At 38.5% G+C, this 20922-nt stretch overlaps 1 protein-coding gene across 1 annotated transcript in view; it reads right to left on the bottom strand.

Moving 5' to 3' along the window:
• The window catches only part of DSCAM (DS cell adhesion molecule), a 480683-nt gene that overhangs the window by 135156 nt on the left and 324605 nt on the right, over nucleotides 1–20922 (bottom strand). Inside the window, exons 10-11 of the mRNA XM_026868377.1 lie at nucleotides 17458–17577; nucleotides 12545–12718 (exon numbers count right to left, since the gene is read on the bottom strand). Coding sequence (XP_026724178.1) covers nucleotides 12545–12718; nucleotides 17458–17577 — 294 coding nt within the window. The remainder of the gene's footprint in view (nucleotides 1–12544; nucleotides 12719–17457; nucleotides 17578–20922) is intronic.

Genomic DNA, 20922 nt, shown 5'->3' with positions numbered 1-20922 from the left:
ACCGTCTTCCAGAAGGAAGGCTGATTTATTCTGCTACTGTACCTTAACAGGTGAAATAACCAGCTAGCAATGGTTAAAAGCAGATCACAGCCAAAGAAGAAGATCTAGTCATCCTAGCCAAGATTAATAGTGGGCAATGCCAGCCTTACTCCTTCTGGCCAGGTCATTCTCTCCTTTCTCAGTTTTTCAATACCCCCTTAAAACTGTTTTGGGAGGTCTACCAGCTTCACACTGAAAAGCGTAAGACCAAAAAGGAAGAGTGTTAGCACCTCTGTGCAATGAGATATTCCGCTGGGAATGCCAAAACAAATATCCAGAAAGGCAAGATTCACATCTGTTTCTCTGCTGGCGAGTTCCCTGAAATATGTCTGGAAACAGACACAGATGCTACATGGAGTCAGCAAAATTCCCGAGAGCACCCAGGATTGCTATGCACTCCTGTAATGGTCTTCCTCACCATTTAGGTGCACACCCATTTTCCTTAAAAGCCAGGCACTTCATTTAACTATTATTTAAATCCTAGAGATGGGCATTTAGCAAATGGTAATTGGATTTGCAACAATATGCAACCACTTACGAAAAGTCTGTTCTTCCTTATTTCAGCTTGGCAAGTCACCACTTAAAAATCTGATAGCAGATTTTCCTTGCTGAAAGTATGGGTTTATGGCTCTAAGTGAATGGCAAAGAGCCAACTTGTACCAGCTGTAAATGCAACAGTTATGTTGCAATGCAAAGTAAGACAAAAATAGCAGAGCACTGCTTTCTTATGGAGCACTTTCAGTAATAGGCACACATTTTAAAAGCCAGTTTTGAGATAAGACCACTGAAGTGAAATCTAGCTGCACTACTGTGTATGTACATGTGTGCAGTTACCAAAATCAGTGACTAGTAATTAAAAGTCAGGGAAAAGTAACCCTCTAACAGATGCTCTTTCTGCTGCTCTGAAGATTTGCAACAAAGATGTACTTATGTAATGGCTCTGTGGAGGTGTATTTTTTTTGTGTCTCTTTCTCATTTTTTGGTCACAAGTTTGTATCATCTGACTTTGAGAAAAGACTTTTGATCCTTTGAAAAGCTTTGTCCTCTGTGAGGAAAGAGATGGAAGTAAGAGAACTGGTACTTATCTCTCAATATGAACATCAGTTAACTAGGAAAATGTTCTTGTTAGGTCACTGATGATATGATTTTGTTTATTTTAACTAATATTAGAAAAGTTTAGAATGGGGAAGCAGAACTGAGAGAAACTGCAATGCTGACTGAAAGCTAGACTATTGACATGAATTGCTGCTTTACTATTCATTTCCTAGAGGTTGATTACATATATTTACAGAGCATGGCACACAATATAAATGCACAGACTTTTTCTTAAAAGTTTAAGCCAAATTTTAAAACAACAAAACCCCAAGCCCAACCCAACTCTCAGCAACATATGTTTAAATTCCTAAAGAGCCATCTGTTTTGCTAAGCATCCTTCAGCATGTGACTGATTACATGAAAAACAATTGTATACACACTATTTTTGTAAATCAGGGTTCTGCTTTAAGAATGAATAAATGGCTTTAGAAACATAATATTTAGGATGCATTTTTTTGGAGTATGTATCTTTAGGGATGAAATACAACCAAACCAGAAATGTCACAGAAAAGAAGAATTGTGTTTAATGAAGGCAGGATTCCCATTATAACTCTATTTTTTTTTCTGCTAAAAATTAGATGTTTAATTGTTTCTTGATGCAAAGATTTGAAATCAGTCCAATCAGCCAAAAATCAATAATTTCATGTGTCTCTCTGAAAGCTGCATTACAGATAAGTAAACAGTATAAGAAATACATTCAGGAAAAGCTTATACTATCTGACTATATCTGGACAGGTTTTGTTCCTTTTTGGTTCCTTTCTTTTAGGTGAGCATCAGGCAACATGTTTATGTGAGTGCCTACATGTTCATGCACATGGGCACACAGAGATACTGGTAATTGAGGTCCTTAACTTACATAGATCAGAGAAAGAGATTTTGCTGGACTTCTTCAGCATAATGGCATCACATGGTATTTTTTCAAAATGAAGTACAGAAACTTTCAGCAGAAGTTTCAACTGTAAAAGCAAGTTAAACAATGTCTTTGCCAGTACCTGCCCACACTAGGCTGCTTTGTTTGTTGCCTGAGAACACATCAGCTTGAACGAGGGAATACACCAAGCTACCACAGGTACAACAATGTCACAGGAGCAATCACATGGATCTACTTGTGTCTGCGCAGATGGCTCTTTACTCATGTTCTGATAAATGCATACAGTGGCCATCTTCCATAAACATCTAAATTCTTAATGGATACTGTTGCTTACTCTTTTGTAAAGTCAGCAGGAGGGTTTGAACGTTTCTGAACAAGGTAACAATTTTAATGTAAAACAGTGTTTCACAAGTCAAGAACTGTAGTTGGAACTATAGCATTTATTCCCTCCCTGAGGAATCATTTATCTCTTCTGAATTTAGTCATGTGTTCACCTATGTCCATACAGTTACACGACACTCTTTTCCCAGAGGCTACCAGGAACTGGCCAGGTGGAAGCTGGGCACTGAATAGATGATGATAGAGAAGGTAAAATTAACGTCATAAAGATGTACATACTGACCAGAGAACACAATTCCCACATGATCAAATATTCTAACTCAGCATGCAAAATAAAAGTGAACATAAGACTAATTATTCCGTGGTGTGATGGAGGCAGTTTAAAAAAAAAAAAAAAAAAAAAAAAAAAAAAAAAAAAAAAAAAGGGATTGGATTGGATTAATCATAAGTAATTAGGCCAACAGTAAGAGCTCATTCTTTCATTATCTCCTGGTTTGACAGACCAAATCGATTCATTCCTTAAACCTGCAGGATCCTAATAAGATTTATCTAAAAATGGAGCCATGCTTCTTTAGTTATCTATACTGTGAAGACACTCAGAAATCAATTGTTGTGGCTGTAAGTGGACACTTTGTTTTTTTCCCAGGAAACATAAAAGCAACAGGTTAAGATATGTTCAAGCATCACATACTAAACAAATACCTGAATGAACAACATGGATGAGAGCTCACAAGCTGATGCAGAGGTTGAATGTTAATGGTTAGAAATGTAACCTAGAGTGAAGGAAACTTGTTTCCCACAAAGCAAATACATCCAGATTGCTAAAAGAAAATCTGCATTTGCAAATCCTTTCTTCTGATTATACCTGACATGCACAGCAGGAAAGGGCATCAGAAGCAATGCCTCAAATTCTCCTGTATACAGCACCTTCAGTTTGTAGACAGCTCTTCTTCCTACCTTGCATTTTCTTTTCCTTTTGTATATGTCCCAGATGTAAATATAATTTTTGTTTTTATGTTGATTATCACAGAATCTATACACATTATTTATACTGAGTACCATCGTAGGATTTTCACAGAGGGATATGAAAAAAGCTACCATGCAATTCTTGAAAAATTATTTTGAAGAGAAAAAGAATGTACTACAAAAAATGACACGTTATATTTGAAGGAAAAATTGCTCGCTTTAAAAGAAGCTTAAAATTGTTCTGATGAAAGCAGTTATAAAAGATTGTCTCTAGCTAATAGCGACACTTGATATTATATTTAAAAAGAAATAAACTCTTATCCAAAGTATAAAATATTTGCATGTAAACTACCTATTTTACATTTTTCTTCTACTGCAGTAGAGTTATACAGAAGAATATATGTAAATTATTTGGCATCTGTGTCACTTGATACCCAAATGTAGTTTATAACCTACATATTTTAAAAGATATTGTGAAATATAATGGGGTTTTTTTTATAATTAATTGTCCCTTTCCTTCCTTTTTCATGCAAAATTTAATTTTTAATAGAAAATTAAAGATAGGGATAAACAATCAGCCATAATAAATAAATAAATAAAATTTAAAACTATAAAGTATCATCATGCAGGTTCTATGACAGCATTCAATAATAAAAAATAGTGAATAACCTTTTGAAACACAGGTCTTGTGCTGAAAAAGATTGTGATTATGTCATTCAAAATGCAGAAGAACCTCTGATATGTAAGAAGAAATACTGTAATTTAAGACTCCGTCCACTATTTTTGCTGTTCAGATAGCATTCTGCAAATCCTAAACCCGTATGAGAATAATAATGGGGAGTACTGAAATGGATAGACAGAGGAATGAATGTGGAATGGAAAAGAATTTTTAAAAAAAGGAGGAAGTGATGGCAGAGATGTAAGGTTTGCAGCAAGGTAACAGTGAGGAAGAGGCACCAATGAGTGTGATGGGAAAATGGTGTGAGACACGAGAATACAGTCCTTTATGAACCTCAGACTTTGTCCTGTTAGAACATGGTTATTTTGTAAATGAGATGTACCTTAAAGTTGGCATGACTAGACACAAAGAAAAGAGATGAGGGCAAAGGAAAAGGGAAAAGGAAAGGGAAAATCATGGTACTATAACAGCTAGTTTTTCTGAAGTGGCAATAGTCATGTGTACTGCACATATCCACTAAATTAATTTACATCCCACTACTGCTTTAGAATGCTCTCTTTATTTAAGTTTTATCTTTGTTAGCAAGATGTAGAACCAACTCTTGATGACATTGCAAATATAAAAATAAGCGACAATGGATCATGCATGTACTTCCTCCACTAGAAGCCAACATTAAACCCAGCAAACACACTGCATACAGCCCCTGCTCCACAAATGAAACTATTATATTCACAGCAGGATCTATATTTTCAAATGTTACTCAGGAAAATTATTTGGCTTAATAAAATGGAAGCATGAAAATCCAAGGAATTACATACACTGTAAGCATTAAATGTCCCTTAGGGCAAATATTCAAGAAGAAATAAGACTTTTACCTATATTCATGCTGCATTTGAAGTCAGTCTGACTCTAGATAAATCAGTAAACATCACTACTGAATTATGGGCATGGTTAGTGTTTAGTCATTTCTCCTCTACTACATGGATTGAAGGAAAAAAAGAAACAACCTCTCAGAACACTGTCCTAACACTATTTGTATTAAGACACACTTTTGTGTAACTAACTCTGAGATTTAGAACCACTTAATAAGAAAACATCAGAAAAAATCTTTGCAAAAACTTTTTTTGAGTGGTGTGTTCTGATGAGAATTTCTGAGATAAACATGCAGATTTAATTACCATGTCTACTCACTGATCTCCCCATCTTCTAGTTGATATGATATCATATGATAGATGTCACCACAGCCTCTAAATGCCATCACATCCATCTCCAACCATTTAGCACTCCACTGCTGTGCTCCTGAATACAATGCTCTGAGTGTGCCCTGCAAAACTGTTCTACCCGAAGTAGCCAGCTGAGCTGCTGCAGGTTGAGCAGTGACTCGCACCCTCAGGTGGTATCTGCCCACTCTCTGGAACGAGGCTTAGAGGTGTCACAGAGCCCAGGAGGGGCATGGTGGCAGAGCTAGGAACAGGGCACTCAACCTCTCTGCAGCTGGAGGTGAAAAGCAAGACAACAATGAACGTCAGAGGTTGGAGGATGTTCCACCTGTCCTAACAAATTAGGAAGAGGAGTAAAGTTTACTAAACTTAACCTGGTAGATGAGTAATGACTAACTCCAAGACGACTAAGCCTGAAATTCTGGCTATCAAGTTTCCTACGCTTACTGATTTATTTTTTTTTTCTTAATAAGGTATTGAAACTTATTGTGTTCCAGAAGGATATTCATTCACATTTCCCATGGAGGCAAGCCTAAATCTGAATATATGTTTTAAATTATCTTTCAAGAAAATGACCTTCTAAATTATCAGGAAGAATAATTTCCAGAATATTTCCTCCCAGATAAGAGCATTTCTGGATTACCATTCATTATATTCTAGCACAGTAGGGTTTGCAGTATTGTGCCAAATATAATATACTGACATTTGTGAGCTTACTTTCTTGATGAAGGTTATTATGAATGGATTATCCATCTAGCTTGTATCAATCACTGCAATGCCACCATCTCAACTGGAGGAGGAGAGCAGAGCAGACATTATTTCAGCAGTGTTCAGAGACATAGGAGCGGCAATCCTTGATCTGAAATGATCTCTGTTGCTCAGTCTACTGACCAGAGCTGGTCAAACCTGGGCGTGGAGTTCATTGCAATTTGAGAGCCATGTAAAACCTTCTCTGAATAAACTAGTAATTTAACAGGACACAAGAGGTAGTAAGATTGAGAAAGGAGTATATGCTGTTAAAATATGGGTGGTTTGGTGTGCTTAAGTATTACTAATGTGTTCAATAAAAGGAAAAAATAAAACAGCAGCTAGAGTTCATACCTTGTGAATTCTATCCCTTATGAGGCCTTCTAAGAAAAGTGAGGATGTGAAGGTATTCAAAAGGTGAAATCGTCAGAACTTTCTTAAACCGGTCATTTTTCAGGAAAGCCTCAATATTCCATATCTACCATGAAAATTTCAATAGAAAGAAAACCTGAAAATAAATCTCACCCATGTTTCCTTTTGAACATTGATATTTGGGCCATTTAAAGCTGAGAGAGACAACTACTCTGAAAAAAACAATACATATGATACTGTTGATAGAAATGGAAAAGATACAGCAGGGTCTATGTGCACTTTCTAGCTAGCTAGCTGGAGAGAAATCTCTTTCACCTTCCTGCTAGAAACATTGCTGTGCAACCAGCCTTGAAGAAAAGAAAAAAGGCTGCTATATTTTTTTTCTCCTTGCACCCAATTAGAAACATTTTTTTTTTTAAAGAGAGAAGTCCTTACCTCCCCTCTTTTCCTTAAATGAGAGTATTGCGAAGATTTGCATACAAAAGCACTTGAGTATTTGTACTGCAGTACATCTGGCAATTATCTTACAAGAGAAAGCATTCGTTTTAGCCAATTGCCACAGGCTTGGCATTACTGAGAAAAGCAGAAAGCATTTGAATGTACAGAAGAAAAGGGATATTCCAGCTTTCTACCAGATACCTTGAACATACTTCACGTTTAATTTCACCCTGTTGCCACAGGCACTGTGTTGTTATGACAGCTGATCTGCCATTGAATAGCTGTAAAGGAAAATCAACAAAGGATCGCTTCAGCGATTTTCAGTGCAATTTATTGGAGCTTGTATCTTGCGGCTGCTGCCGCCTGTCGGGGTAATGACACATGATGGGTGATTAAAGTGCAAGTCCCTAAATCAAAGCTGTGCCAATGGTCTGAAGAGGCAGAAAACAGCACTCAGACCCTGTTCATTTCTCATAGTGGGAGGATCTCATTAGGAAAAAAACGGGCTGTTTTACTAACAAGAGAAAGTGCTTGTGTCTAGGGACAATTTTCGTTTCCAAGATTTACTGTAGTTTTCTTACAGCATCTTCTAGACTGTGCATTTAATGAAAATAAATAAGTAATTAAACCAGATCGAGAATGTTAAGAGTCCATCACCACTGACTTGGAATTTAAACTAAGGTGTACTGTAGCTCATTCACATGCTCATATTTTTGCCTTTGTTTGCCAAGAAATAGGTGGTGAAAGACAGAGCTGCCTGTCATAAGGGTAAGGGCAAAGCTAGACAAGGGCAGCTTGCCAGCTCATGAGAAAGGACATTTTGTGATACAAAAGTAATTTCAGTTCGCAGAAATACTTTGTGCTTTTCTTTCCCCTCACCTTACTCGTTAATTCTGAGGAGATATGCAAGTAATCCAGCTGGAGATTTTTACCAGTTTTGGATTAATTTGTCCATTGGACAAAAACACACTCTACCCAAGATAACCACAAAATAACTATGAAGAAGTAAATACACGCAAAAGCCCTTTGTTTAAAGATGGAAGAATGTCAGAAGAAAACAGTAAAACAGAGTACACAATAAAACCAGGGGACTTTGTTTTGTTTTGCCACACTATTTACAGATCATGAGACTGTGAAAAAACGGAGCAAAGACAGAATAAGAAATATCAAAATAATTGGGCTCAGATGAATTTGACATAATATGACTGCTGTTCTTCCTATAAGCATTTTTTGAAGGTGTTAGAGATGGTGATTTTTATCTTCCTTTACAACATAACATGGATAATCCACCATTGCAAATGCCGAACCAGCAATGCCACCCTTACTGACATCTTGTGGGATATATGCATTTTTAATGAGAAACGACATATACAAAAGGCTGGCATCTATGTATAAATGCTATTTTTTCCATACACAAGGAAAAGTAGGAACTGGACAGATCTCGACATTCCTATATTCTCAAAAAAGGAATTATTTTCTTAAAGACTAAGATGAGAATTTAGACGCACCCTGGTGAGCAGAGCACAGTGAGCTCTCCATCATGGTTTGCTGGGTTTTCTGCAGGTATTGCAGCAAAGCAAACTCATTTGACTGGCCACATGGGAAGTGTGCCTTTACCCTGGCCAGACAAAGTTTCATGGAGGAAGCCAGGCATAGACTTCTATCCATTTTAATAGACAAATGCTGCAGTGCTTCAGCCATACGGTGGAACAACTGTTAGTTAGCAGTGGAGGAAACAGCTTTACTAGATTCAGAATCTCTCTTCATAAGCATATTTTGGGTTTATTTGTGTTTAGAACTACTATTTTATTTCTTTTGCAGTAATACTCTGTTCCACGAGCTCTCTGAAGATGGAGAGAAACAAATCTTGCCTGGAAGAGGTCATGGTCATCATAGACAAGATCCACTTCAAGGGAGGCAGGGGCAGCAGAGGCACAGTGTGGTGAATTACCACAGCCAAGACCCAGGGTAGTTGCAGGAACAGGGCAGTAGACTCTAACACTGTGATCAGGCTCTTTTTCTGAAACAGTCTCTTCTGTTATTCTACTGGCTTTTGTCATAGATAACAATTTTTTTTTTTTTTAATGTTTAAGTGGTGAAACTTGGCATTAAAAGTATTAGCTGGGATTAGTATGTTCCTGATGGAAGGAGGTGTGGGTCTGACTGGTGGCTTTAGGTTTATGCATTAAACATATATTTAAGAAGCATATTTGAGAGGAAGGTGAATGAAGAAATTCTGTTTTCTTGGCAGACAGGATTTGTTGAAAATGTTTTGGTGATCAGATTAAAACTTCTCAGGCTCCACACTGACATGAAAATAAGTAATAGATCTAAGAAGGGGCAGGGCTAACATGACTGATTCCAACAGATTATTTACATAGGAACATACATATCTTAATGAAAGCTAACTTTTCAGGAGGGATTTTTTTCACAGTAGTGTTCTATCATGTTATATATAGCCTATAAAGTGGAATTAGGAAGTGTGACATTTATTCAGATGAAGGCAGGCAGGCAGTTCATTTTAAGCAGACATCTCTTCCCTTGTGACTCCCAAGCAACCTTTAAACAATTTCAGTTCTTCCCTTCATGTTAAAGGCTCATTATCCTTTAAAGAAATTCTTTAGAATTTTTCTCATCCCAAGCACCAGGAGTCATTTCTCAAGACAGCACTAGATTCCTTATTCCAGATCTCTCTCATAATTTTCTAATATTGTATGTCTTAGTGAATAAGGAATTTGAGAACTACTTACCCTTGGTTCAGAAGAAGAGAAAAAATCACTGATCATGATTTTTATGTCCATTTCTTGAAAAGAAAGGGAGAAGGATAATAGCTGCTAAGTAAAGCTTCTCTGCTTTCACAGTTGCCATTCTAGCCCTGTGGTTCTTGATTCAGCATTGACTCTGCCAGCTCTTTCTTTTCACATTTCTGTTAGTATTCCAGAAGCTGCTTTCTTTTCCTCTCATCCTCTCATCTTTTTTTTTTTTTTCCACTCCCCCCTCACACAATTTCCTTTCAACCAAAAAGTTGGACCAGCTTCTCTGTTGTGAAAGTGTCACGCAACAAATACTGAAGCACTGAACAAATGTGTATCTGGAATGAATGCCATTTCCTTCTTAGCATTAGGAGTCTTGTTAAGCAAGCCAAATTGGTTTATAGCTTGAACTGGCTCTTCACTAAGAAAAAGTCTGTCAATTTTAGAGGTAGCAAGTCATGGAAGTATATTAGATCAATATTTATTCTGTCTACTCCTGAGCTACCAAAACAAAAATTTGTCTACCCTCTTTTGACATCAAAGGTCAATAGATTTTCTGTTTAGATACAGGTGACACTGAAAATTCTGGAAGAGTAAAGCAACAAGTCTCATTTAGGAGAGTTGTTACAGGATCTGTGAAAGGCAAAAATTTATCCAGCAATGTTACTAACAGAGTAGGTGGAAACTTTTTTCAAACATGGAGGAGAAGAATTACTTGTGCATAAGAGGTTTTTTGTTTTTTTTAAGTTTACAGTGATGCTATGAACAGTTAGCATCTGAGTACATGAGTTATCTGTGGTACAAGGGACTGTTAAGAAGTAAAGGAGGAGGCTGTAAAGGGACTGCTACCATGTCTTTCTGAGAGGCTGTCTAGTTTCACGATAAGTGACTAAATCCATCTAAGCCACTCTTATCTCAGGTGATTTGTGCTATTGCTCACAGACAACTCACATACAGACTGAAGGAAGGGGGAAACCAATTTGTCACAAGAAAGCCACAGCAAAATGTGCTGATGTTAATCTTAGTCTTACGTTTTGGAAGGCTGCTTCTTACTTACCAACTCTGTAACACAGAAACAACTGCCAGATCTGACCTTCTACCTCTCAGTAAAGAAGACATGTAGGGTGACCTTGTGGAGCAGGATGAACTGATTAAGAAGACTGAATTTCATGGAGGAAGCCTGAGGTCTTTAGTACTAGGACTATGCTTGAGGACTAGGGTCCAGAAACGGGTTTGTGGGGGAGAGGGAAAAGGAGCCAGAATAACCACAGAGAAAAAGAAAACAATGAATGACAAGATACAGTAACAGAGAGAATGAAGGCAGGTCTGGGCCCTCACTTTGGAGTCGTTCCACCAGACCAGGTGGAAGTATTATATACCATAACCAGGCCACCATAGCAGGGGATCCAGCTATACCTGAAGCCCATCATGACACGCTTCCCCAAAGCAGCTTGTCCTTAATGCGTGCTTGATTAAAGCTAAAGCTGTGCCTCTTCTACGCACACACCAACACGCTAACAGCATTTGTTCTAACAGCTGTGCTGGGAGCTGTACGTGTGTTAGTGTGGATGTGTGAGGGTGTACAGATATTCTTGCCTGCTATCTCAGAGCTGGAGGGGTTTTCATTAGATTCAAACAGCAACTGACTCTCCAGGGAAGCTCCTGCTCTTATTTGATAAGGGATGCTCTTTTATCACACATGAAACTGCATGCAGTGATCAGACAGGCAGTGTGCATAGCTGCCAACCAGAGGAAAGCTGTTTTTCTGTAGCATATTACAGCAGTGCATCGCTACCACAGTTGAAGATTGGCCCAAAAATGGCCAGTTATGGAAACCACCGAAGCTGGAACTTCTACTAATCCACAGAAAAAAAATGCAATTAATGTATTTGCTTGAGAGGTTGGGATATCCAGTTATTTTTCAGAAGCTGAAGCCACTATGGTAGATCAGAGTGGAGAGGACATCTGGGTCTTGCAAATCTAATAAAGTTGACACTCTTCCTCTCAAAGAATTTAGACGTTACAACAAACAATACCTCTAAACCTAAACATTAATGGTCTAAAGTATAGCTCTGCAGTATAGGATAACTTGGATTTTCTTTCCTTTCAGAAAAAAACCAAAACTTTTTACTTTCAAGAGCAAATCTTTTTCAAGCTAATTGACATCTCAGAACTTCAAAGTACTCAGTCAGTCTTCAAAAATCCTACAAACATGAAAGTGCATGTCTTAGTGACCTCCTTCAATACCAGTCTAAGGTCAACATCCAGGGACATTTGGCATGCTAAAGTGTCAATAATCACTTTTTTCTCTAGTAAGAAATTATCTCCACAACTTTTTTCCATAATATTTTCTTTATATTCTCAGCTATGTTCATGTTTGAAGGAGTTATGGCTAACATGCACCTAAAAACTGGATAGCTTTTGCCCCTTGTGCCTAGAAAGTACAGACATGTTGAGGCTGTGTACACACTCCAGGTTCAATAGAATTAAATGCATTTTCTGAAAGTTACCTGCCAGTTGATAAGTCAAAATGACTACTGTAGCTTTATCTATATCTTACAGTATGTTATAGCATCTTGTGGTATCTCCTGTAATTGTAGCTATAGTATCTATCTATGGTACACCTTGAGAATTTACTAAGGCACTTTGTATTCTATATTTTCTTCAACTTCTGAGATTTATAACAGCTGCCGTGGGGTGTTTTTTTGTTATTGCTTTTTACCCTTGACCAAAGGATTTCTTACTTCCCCTTCATTACTCAGCTGTAGCTCACAGACATCCTACAGATTTTTTAAATCAGATGTTAATCCTTTCCATTTTTAAGTGCCCTTTTCTCCCTCTGCTAAACAATGTTTTTCATTCACCATACTAAATTCCAGGCACTAGCACATGCAGCTGAATACCGACATTAAATTAAAATCAACAAAACCAACCTCTCCCCTCCCTCCAATCTAAGGATGCAGTAGACAAGCCTTTTTCACTGAATGGTAATATCTGGATCACAGACAAGTGGTTTAGTTCTTACTTTTAACAGTGAGGTACATGGACTTGCTGACGTCTGCTCCCACATCATTGCTGACCTTGCAGAGGTAGTATCCACTGTCTTCTTCCAGCACATGTTTAATCAGCAAGGAGCCATTTGTGAGAAGCTGGATACGACCGTTCAGTGCAATCGGCTGGAACTGAGGAACTCCGGCACCTGAAGGAGGAGGACCCCCAAGGAAATAGATTAGGTAGGAAGGCAAGTATCTCTTTTTTTTTTTTTTTTTCCTCTAAGGCAGAAACTACAGCTTGCTGTTCTTAGAGGTTCAATTCAATTAAAATACAAATGGCTTCTGACATCATCAGAACAAATGGAAAGTTCTTTGTCAAAACTGAATTCATTTAATAGAAAGAAGAAGGACTTTTGGAATGTAATAGTAGTAATAATTTGCCCCTGTTAAAGGTAAAGGAGCAAAAGGACCACAAAGCAGGAGTGGAAGAACCAGAAAGGGAGAGAGAGAAAATGAAGATTTTCAAACTGCTCATGGGTAAATAGGCATATTTGTTGTACATATAGAGGCTGATAAATTATTGACAATTACAGCTGAAAAGTCATACAAGTATGCATCCCTAATGCACACACCAAATGAATTTCTTATGACTAAGAGGGATGTCTGTTGTAGTAAATATGGCATACTCAAGGGACCTATAGGACCTTGCTTACAAAACTCTAGGTAATGTGGAAAATCACATCAGTGATGGTGTTGCTTGTTTTCTCTTATAGCTGACTGACTGATGACACATAAAATCTCTCTCAGCCATGTTCGTAGCCAGTATTTATTCAGGCTGTTAAACAGAAAAAAACTGGAGAAAGAAATAAAAAGTTCTGATCACTGATCAGGCATAAGGTGCCATGTTTGACGGTAATGTAAAAATGGAAGGTCTGTAAATAGACAGGAAGACAAAGATTTCTGTATCAACTTTGTTTTTAAGAAAGAACATACTGTTCCTTGGAAATAAAATACTGGGTGATTTAGGGAATAGGGAATGATATGCTGCCATGCTGTCAGCATGCTGTACTATCCAGATGCCCACCAAGTTCAGATTTCTTCAGCACTGGGGACATTCTAAGTATATATAGGGATATGATCCTTCACAGAATCACAGAATCACAGAATTGTCTAGATTGGAAAAGACCTTGAAGATTATCTAGTCTGACCATTAACCTAACACTGACAGTTCCCAACTACACCAGATCCCTCAGCTCTATGTCGACCCAACTCTCAAACACCTCCAGGGATGGGGACTCCACCACCGCCCTGCGCAGCCCATTCCAACACCTAACAACCCCTTCTGGAAAGAAATGCTTCCTAAAATCTAGTCTAATCCTTCCCTGGTGCAACTTGAGGCCATTCCCTCTTGTCCTGTCACTTAGTACTTGGTTCAAGAGACTCATCCCCAGCTCCCTGCACCCTCCTTTCAGGGAGCTGTAGAGGGCGATGAGGTCTCTCCTCAGCCTCCTCTTCTCCAGACTAAACACCCCCAGTTCCCTCAGCCGCTCCCCGTACGACCTGTGCTCCAGACCCTGCACCAACTTCGTTGCCCTTCTCTGGACACGCTTGAGTCATTCAATGTCCTTTTTGTAGTGAGGGGCCCAAAACTGAACACAGGAATCGAGGGGCGGCCTTACCAGTGCCGAGTACAGGGGTCAGATCCCTTCCCTGTCCCTGCTGGCCACGCTATTGCTGACACAAGCCAGGATGCCATTGGCCTTCTTGGCCCCCTGGGCACACTGCTGGCTCCTGTTCAGCCGGCTGTCAATCAGCACCCCCAGGTCCCTCTCTGACTGGCAGCTCTCCAGCCACTCCTCCCCAAGCCTGTAGCGCTGCTGGGGGTTGTTGTGGCCCAAGGGCAGCCCCCGGCATTTGCCCTTATGGAAACTCCTCTAGTTGGGCTCAGCCCATGGCTCCAGCCTGTCCAGGTCTCTCTGCAGAGCCTCCCTACCCTCGAGCACATCAACACTCCCACTCAACCTGGGGTCATCTGCAAATTGACTGAGGGTGCACTCGATCCCCTCATCTAGATCATCAATAAAGATGTTAAACAGGAGTGGCCCCAAAACTGGGCCCTGAGGGACTCCACTCGTGACCGGCCACCAACTGGATTTAACTCCATTCACCACAACTCTTTGGGCCCGGCCATCCAGACAGTTTTTTACCCAGCAAAGCGTGTGCCCATCCAAGCCACAAGCAGCCAGTTTCACCAGAAGAATGCTGTGGGAAACAGTGTAAAAGGCCTTACTAAAGTCAAGGTAAACAGCATCCACAGCCTTTCTCTCATCCAATAAGCAGGTCTCCGTGTCGTAGAAGGAGGTCAGGTCTGTCTAGCAGGACCTGCCTTTCATAAACACATTGTAACAAAGGGTTCAACAACATACTTTGGTAGCAGAGATGGGAATTTTCAGGGAAATCCTAAGGTAGTCCTCTTCAGTGGAATTCTCTATACCACTTTCTGTACACAAAGTTAGTATCTGTCAGCATTAATTACTATACGCAGTTGGCTGAGTCAGCCCAGGAGGAACTACAATGAATAAATATTATGGGGAATGATTTAGTATAAAATAGCAAACTAAAACAACCTATGAATACAACATCTATAATATTAAAAAAGACCAGACAGGCATACTAAAAATCCTTCTAGTCCTAAAAGAGTTTGCTTTGGGCACTTACACTGACGGTTGATACTGTGAGCTTAGAAAAGTTAAAGGGATACAAAACAGTTGCCACTGTTGATTTTTCAACTATTTTAGTCACATGCATATCCCACTTCCACCTCTATTTTTTTTTTTTTTTTAATTAGCCATTTTTCTTGTCACTTAGTTGGAAGGAACATTTATGCTTCACCAACTCTATCTGTCTGCAACTGATTGTCCAAGTAGATAGATGCACTCACTTATATTTCTTCACATAAAAAATTCTGGGGACAATTTGGTGTTCACAGAAGGGAAAAGGCTGATACTCCTGAGGACAGCTACAACTGGGCAAAAATTTGCGTAACAGTTTGCAAAGACTTCTTACTCTTTGCATATATTGTTACTGCTATTACAGACAAAGTCCTTCCTAAGCAGTGACAGCAGCTTATCACACAGAACTGCATGGATGGATTTGCAAGAGGACAGAATCACAGACTGGTTGAGGTTGGAAGGGTCCTCAGGAGGTCATGTGGTAGAACCCTTTTGCTTAAGCAGGCTGGGCAACCTGTGCCAGTGCTCAGTCACCCTCACAGTAAAAAATTATGTCCTTGTACTCAGAATGCTCAGACAACGTGTGCCCATTGCCTCTTTATGGCTGAAGGACTTAACAGATTCTTGCTGATTGTGGGGTGTCTGTGTTGATCACTATCATCATTCTTAAGAAACAGCAAGTCCATTTCCATTACCCCTCTGTCCCAATGTACAAAAAATGAACCCTCTTTTTCACTGACACAAAAAGCCAATGACATTAACCCACATGCAAGTGTACAGATGAGTGTTCTACTCTGTTGTGGTACCTACATATAAGCTATGACCCGATTGTTTTACTCCTGCTGGGCTCACCTCAGTAATTATTTTATAATTTGGCACAAACCTTGCTCACAAACCAATAATATAATGTATCTCTTTAAAGGAAGATGCAGCATATATCCTATAAACATGTACAGCACCTTAATTACACTAGGTATTGAAATTGCAGTCATCTATTAGCAAAATACGGGCTTTTGTAAAAATACTGACCTTTTCACCTAGAGTCACTCTGGCCAAAAAATGAAACTGCAGTTCGATGGCTTTGCCTACATCACGTGTCTACTAAAACTTTTTTTGACTTAAAACCTTCAGAGTTATTAATGGAAAACCTTAAAAACAGTCACTTGATGGTAGAGTGTCACTAATATCAAATCCCTATCCCTTTCTTCTCTATTAAGATGGGCTGCTTATCTCTTCACAGTTAATTAGCTAGCTTGGCCTCCTCTTTCAGCATGCAAACACAACAAAACAGAATTACTTCTTTGCAACCTATACTCATAATTAAAAACCCATATACCATTAAGATTAATAAAATGTGGAGCTCTGCACTCTTCTTGACACAAACCAGAATTTATCAATAAAAGCAAGAATGGCCTTTAACATGAACATTTCTCTTCCTTCACCCTCTTTCTTTAAATATAATTTGGACTTATAACCTAAGGAAACCAAAAATTACATAAGGCTTTCTTCTCAACAGCACCTAGTTTTCCTTTTTACAGAGCTGACTCATTTAGATTGGATACAGTTTAGAGAGTTTATTTTCTTGCTAAAACCTACCAGAAGACAACTGGCCAGAAGTCGCAATCTAGCAGGCAGCACATTTTAATTAAAAAGCATTCAATTTCCTGTGGTTATTGAGGGTCAAGTGGGGCCAGTTTTAATGCTCTGTTACATGAGAAGAAAATGTTAAAGCATTATGTAAAGCGCATACTGAATTACTGCTTATGCTAATGCTACCTGACCTTTCTTCTTTGCTGAAAAGATATGATTGGCCATGTTATCATGAATTTTGAAGGGGGAAAAAAAATCAGCCAAATGCTGCCGGTGAACCTTGTTCTGAGGTTGTTTCAGTTAAAGCAGTATCTCTTTTCTCTCAGCTGTCCATTTCATCACTCGTCCACTGAGGCCATACCTATTACAGGCACACATTCACAGCTCCAGGCCATCTCTAAGGCAAACCAAAAGTCCATCTAGCTCAGCTCTCTGTCTATGACAATGGCCAGCACAATGTGCTTAGGGAGATTATATAAAAACATTATAAACATGACTTCTTTTCTTACACCCTGCCAGTCTCTGACAATATAAAGATTAAACCAATAAGTTACAGGTAAATTGTAACTAAATCAGAATTAATCTGTCCCCAGTGATTATTACTACTACCTCAGGAATCCTACCTTTTGAGTACTTCCAGACAATGGTGGGAACAGGATAACCCTCTGCAGAGCAGTTGAGTATTACAGCTTTTCCATAGATTCCATCCTGGTCACTGGGCTGAACCACAAACCTAGGCGGCACTGCAGAAGGAGAAGGAGCCATGAGAATTCATGCAACTTAACAGGTAGATCAAAATGGCAGACCAGTCAAATAAAGAGGCATAATATTTTATAGCAGAAAGCAAAAATTAAAACCAGCCAAATGATAATCCAGTGACATAGGAAAGTTGGGTTTGCATGATTATTTATTTGTGCACAATCTCAGTGTATTTCTTGCCAGGCACAACAAAAGCACTGATCTTTATAGGATACAAAAACAAGTTAATGAAAATCTCACCACAGGAGAAGTTGTAAAAAGGGAGTAATAGATAAATCATACTGTCATGGTCAGAAAAGCTTTCTAACAAAGGCAGAGGTTTGTCAGATGTCTAAGAACAACTGAAGTTTTCTGAATTTTTTATGTGAACTAGTAAGCTTTAGAAAAATAATTATGTAGCATAAATAATCTTTAAAAATAATGCTTTTTATAGCAATGAAATAACTTCATATTAAAATGAGAGTGTTTGAACCATAACTTCTACTAGAATTTTCTTTCCAAACAGCCATAGAAAATTTCAGCACAATTTCTTGCATTAAGTTGAAGAGTCAAGTCTTACTGGAATAGATGTCTGTGGATCAATGAATACATATTATTAGACTTATTCTCAGGCAGCATAAAACCACTGCAGTGAGCCTTCCAGACATAGTCAAGTATGTATCTGTATATACATAAATAAAATAAGAACTGCTTATCTCAAGGAAAAGCTCTACGTGTTCTAAATACAAATACACAGCAAAGAAAACAACTTGTGATAATACTCGACCTACAGTTTACCATGAAGGCCCAATACTAAATGTCAAAGTCTCAATAAAACCTGCAGATTCGACAAACGTTTGAAAGGAAAGCTGAAAACCGTGAAGAATGTTGAAAGACCCACAAAAGTTATGGAATATTAAAGGTGCTCGATGGCTGTATTAAAGTCAGTTAAGGTCACAGATTTTCATTGACCTCCTGGTTTTTGGTTCAGAACACGAAGAAGTAAATACCTGAGGAAAAAAAAAGTAAATTATTTGTGTCCCTATCCCACGTTTCTCTTTTTGTAATTTCTTATATTTCAACAGATGTAGTAAGGTGATTGAGCCTGTGACAGGTGTTTTTCCTGTAAAATCAAGTACAGCAACATGCTCAGATCTAATGCAGTAAAACAGAAATCCCAACTGTGCCTTGCTTTCCTCCCCCCACTGCAGCATATGCATATAGGGACATGCACAGAACCTCATGGATTCACAACTCCGCAGGTCCAGCCAGTGCTAACTTTGTCTGAAAGTTGGGGGAGACAGAACAAATGTCCCCACCACCCCTCCTTGCTTTGACACAACCCCCCATCAGACTCCACCACCTGCCTCTCCAAAAGTGCCAGAAATTAAGAAAGGCAGTATGGGAGAAGGCTGTAGCACAAGGAAACGTAAGGGAATCATCAGTACAGTGACTATTTGCACTGGGACCTGAAACAGCTCTTAATGGCCATGAATTTCATACTAATTATATATCAGAAAAACTGTGCGGCAGAAGCACAGCAGAAGCACCAATACTATAATATATGACTTTACAGTTTCTTCAGTATAAACACTCTCACAGTCTATGCAAATAGGATCTCTCATTATACCAGAGAGTCCCAACATTTCCTTAAGGAAAAACTTGAGCGGCTGGTGTTGGTATGGACAGAACTCCTAAAAGTTGGAGTTATGGTATCTAGAAATCCTCTCTCCAGGTTCAGAGAATTCTCCTCACAATGGCTTGAGCCTTCTTCCCAGACTCCCTACCAACTTTCTCTTTCAACCTTCATAGATACAACCGATTTTTAAAAGAGGAGAACAACCTTCTGGAGAGCAAACAATCCCTTTAAATGGACCTTTTGTTCACTGAATGCTATAGCTATAATGCAAAGGTCTTTATTGCCTATGTACAATGAAGGTCCACTGCTTTTTGGAACATGTCTAGAAGAAATGGAAGGAACTAACAGCGATAAAGGCAAGAAACACCTTTGTACTAGGAGATATATTTACTGCTGTGAAACATTTCAGCTTTCCATGCTGCTTTCACACTGACTACCATATATTGTATGTTATGTTAATTCATGATAGGTAACTACCAAACATGAAATCCCAGCAACAACAGCTCTGGGCCATCACCCACCCTGTTCTAATTACCTACTCAGAGAAGATACCTGCTTCAGTAGCTCTTTTATCACTGTTTTGTGTTCATTTCATCACCAAACACAAAAGGAGTCCCAAGCACTTCTTTTCTGAAGCAGGTGAAAAGTACAATCGGTTGCACAAATAAATTTGATTTTACAGAACTCAGCACAGTGGCATCAGCTGTTTCACCTCAGCAAATTTGTATTCACAACTTCTGAAAAATCAATTACAAACTGCTTATCCATAAAGAGGGTAGGCTAAAAGAAAAAATCCAAAACACAAAACCACCTCAGTTGTATCAGTCTTACAGGTGAATGACTACAAATGATGCAATGGAGTGACTGATAATTAAAACATGTGAAGAGTATAATGTCTTTTAAAATCTCTGTTATGATACAAAACTTTTGTAACTTTATTTTCCTTCTCTTTATAAAACATTTCTTTATATTCTTCATTTGCTGTAAATGACACTGGCAAGAAGTGTAAATTTTTCAGGAACTAATTTATTATATTAAATGGGCAGGCATATGCAGAAAGTTCTGGAAAAGTTAAGCAAGGTTGACTAGCACAGAATAAAGCCAATCAGCCTTTAAAGTACTATTTGCATAAAAATGATCTGTTAAAATGAAATTTTTGTCTAATCCCTTTCAGCATATATAGAGAAAAATGGATGGATGCCAAGTGTAAACATTGTTTGAGCATTTCTATGGAAATGCATCCTTCCACAACTTTAATGAACTCATGTAGATATTCTTGATGTGTTGTGCGTTTAATGCTGACAAGCTCTGAACAGGCCTTTTTATCATATTGATTTCACTGTATTTTGGGTATATAAAATGTAAGCTATTGCTCAGATATTCCTGGTATTTTCATTTTTAATCATTACTTTCAATACAGAATGGTACCAGAACCATAACTGTGAAAGTTAAATTTTGCCATATAAGCTCCAGAATTTATGATTAGCAATTGTACAGTTTTCTTGCACTGCTGAAACAGAGTACATAAACAAAGAATGTTTCAACCTTACTAGGCAAAAACTCTGTCCAAATCTAGTAATAGAAACAATTTCTATATTCAGGAAAGCTTTGGCCTTCCTTTAGGTCTACTTATAAAAATGCCAGCTGCTGCTCTGATTTTGAAGGCATGAGCCCTTGACACTTAAATCTTAAGATTGCCAGTAGAAATCAA

The sequence above is a fragment of the Athene cunicularia genome (genome assembly GCF_003259725.1).
Source record: "Athene cunicularia isolate RWA chromosome 1 unlocalized genomic scaffold, athCun1 chr1_part1, whole genome shotgun sequence".
NCBI classification, from domain to species: domain Eukaryota; kingdom Metazoa; phylum Chordata; class Aves; order Strigiformes; family Strigidae; genus Athene; species Athene cunicularia.
The sequence above is the reverse complement of the archived record's forward strand: the minus strand, read 5'-3'. Positions and strand labels throughout refer to the sequence as shown.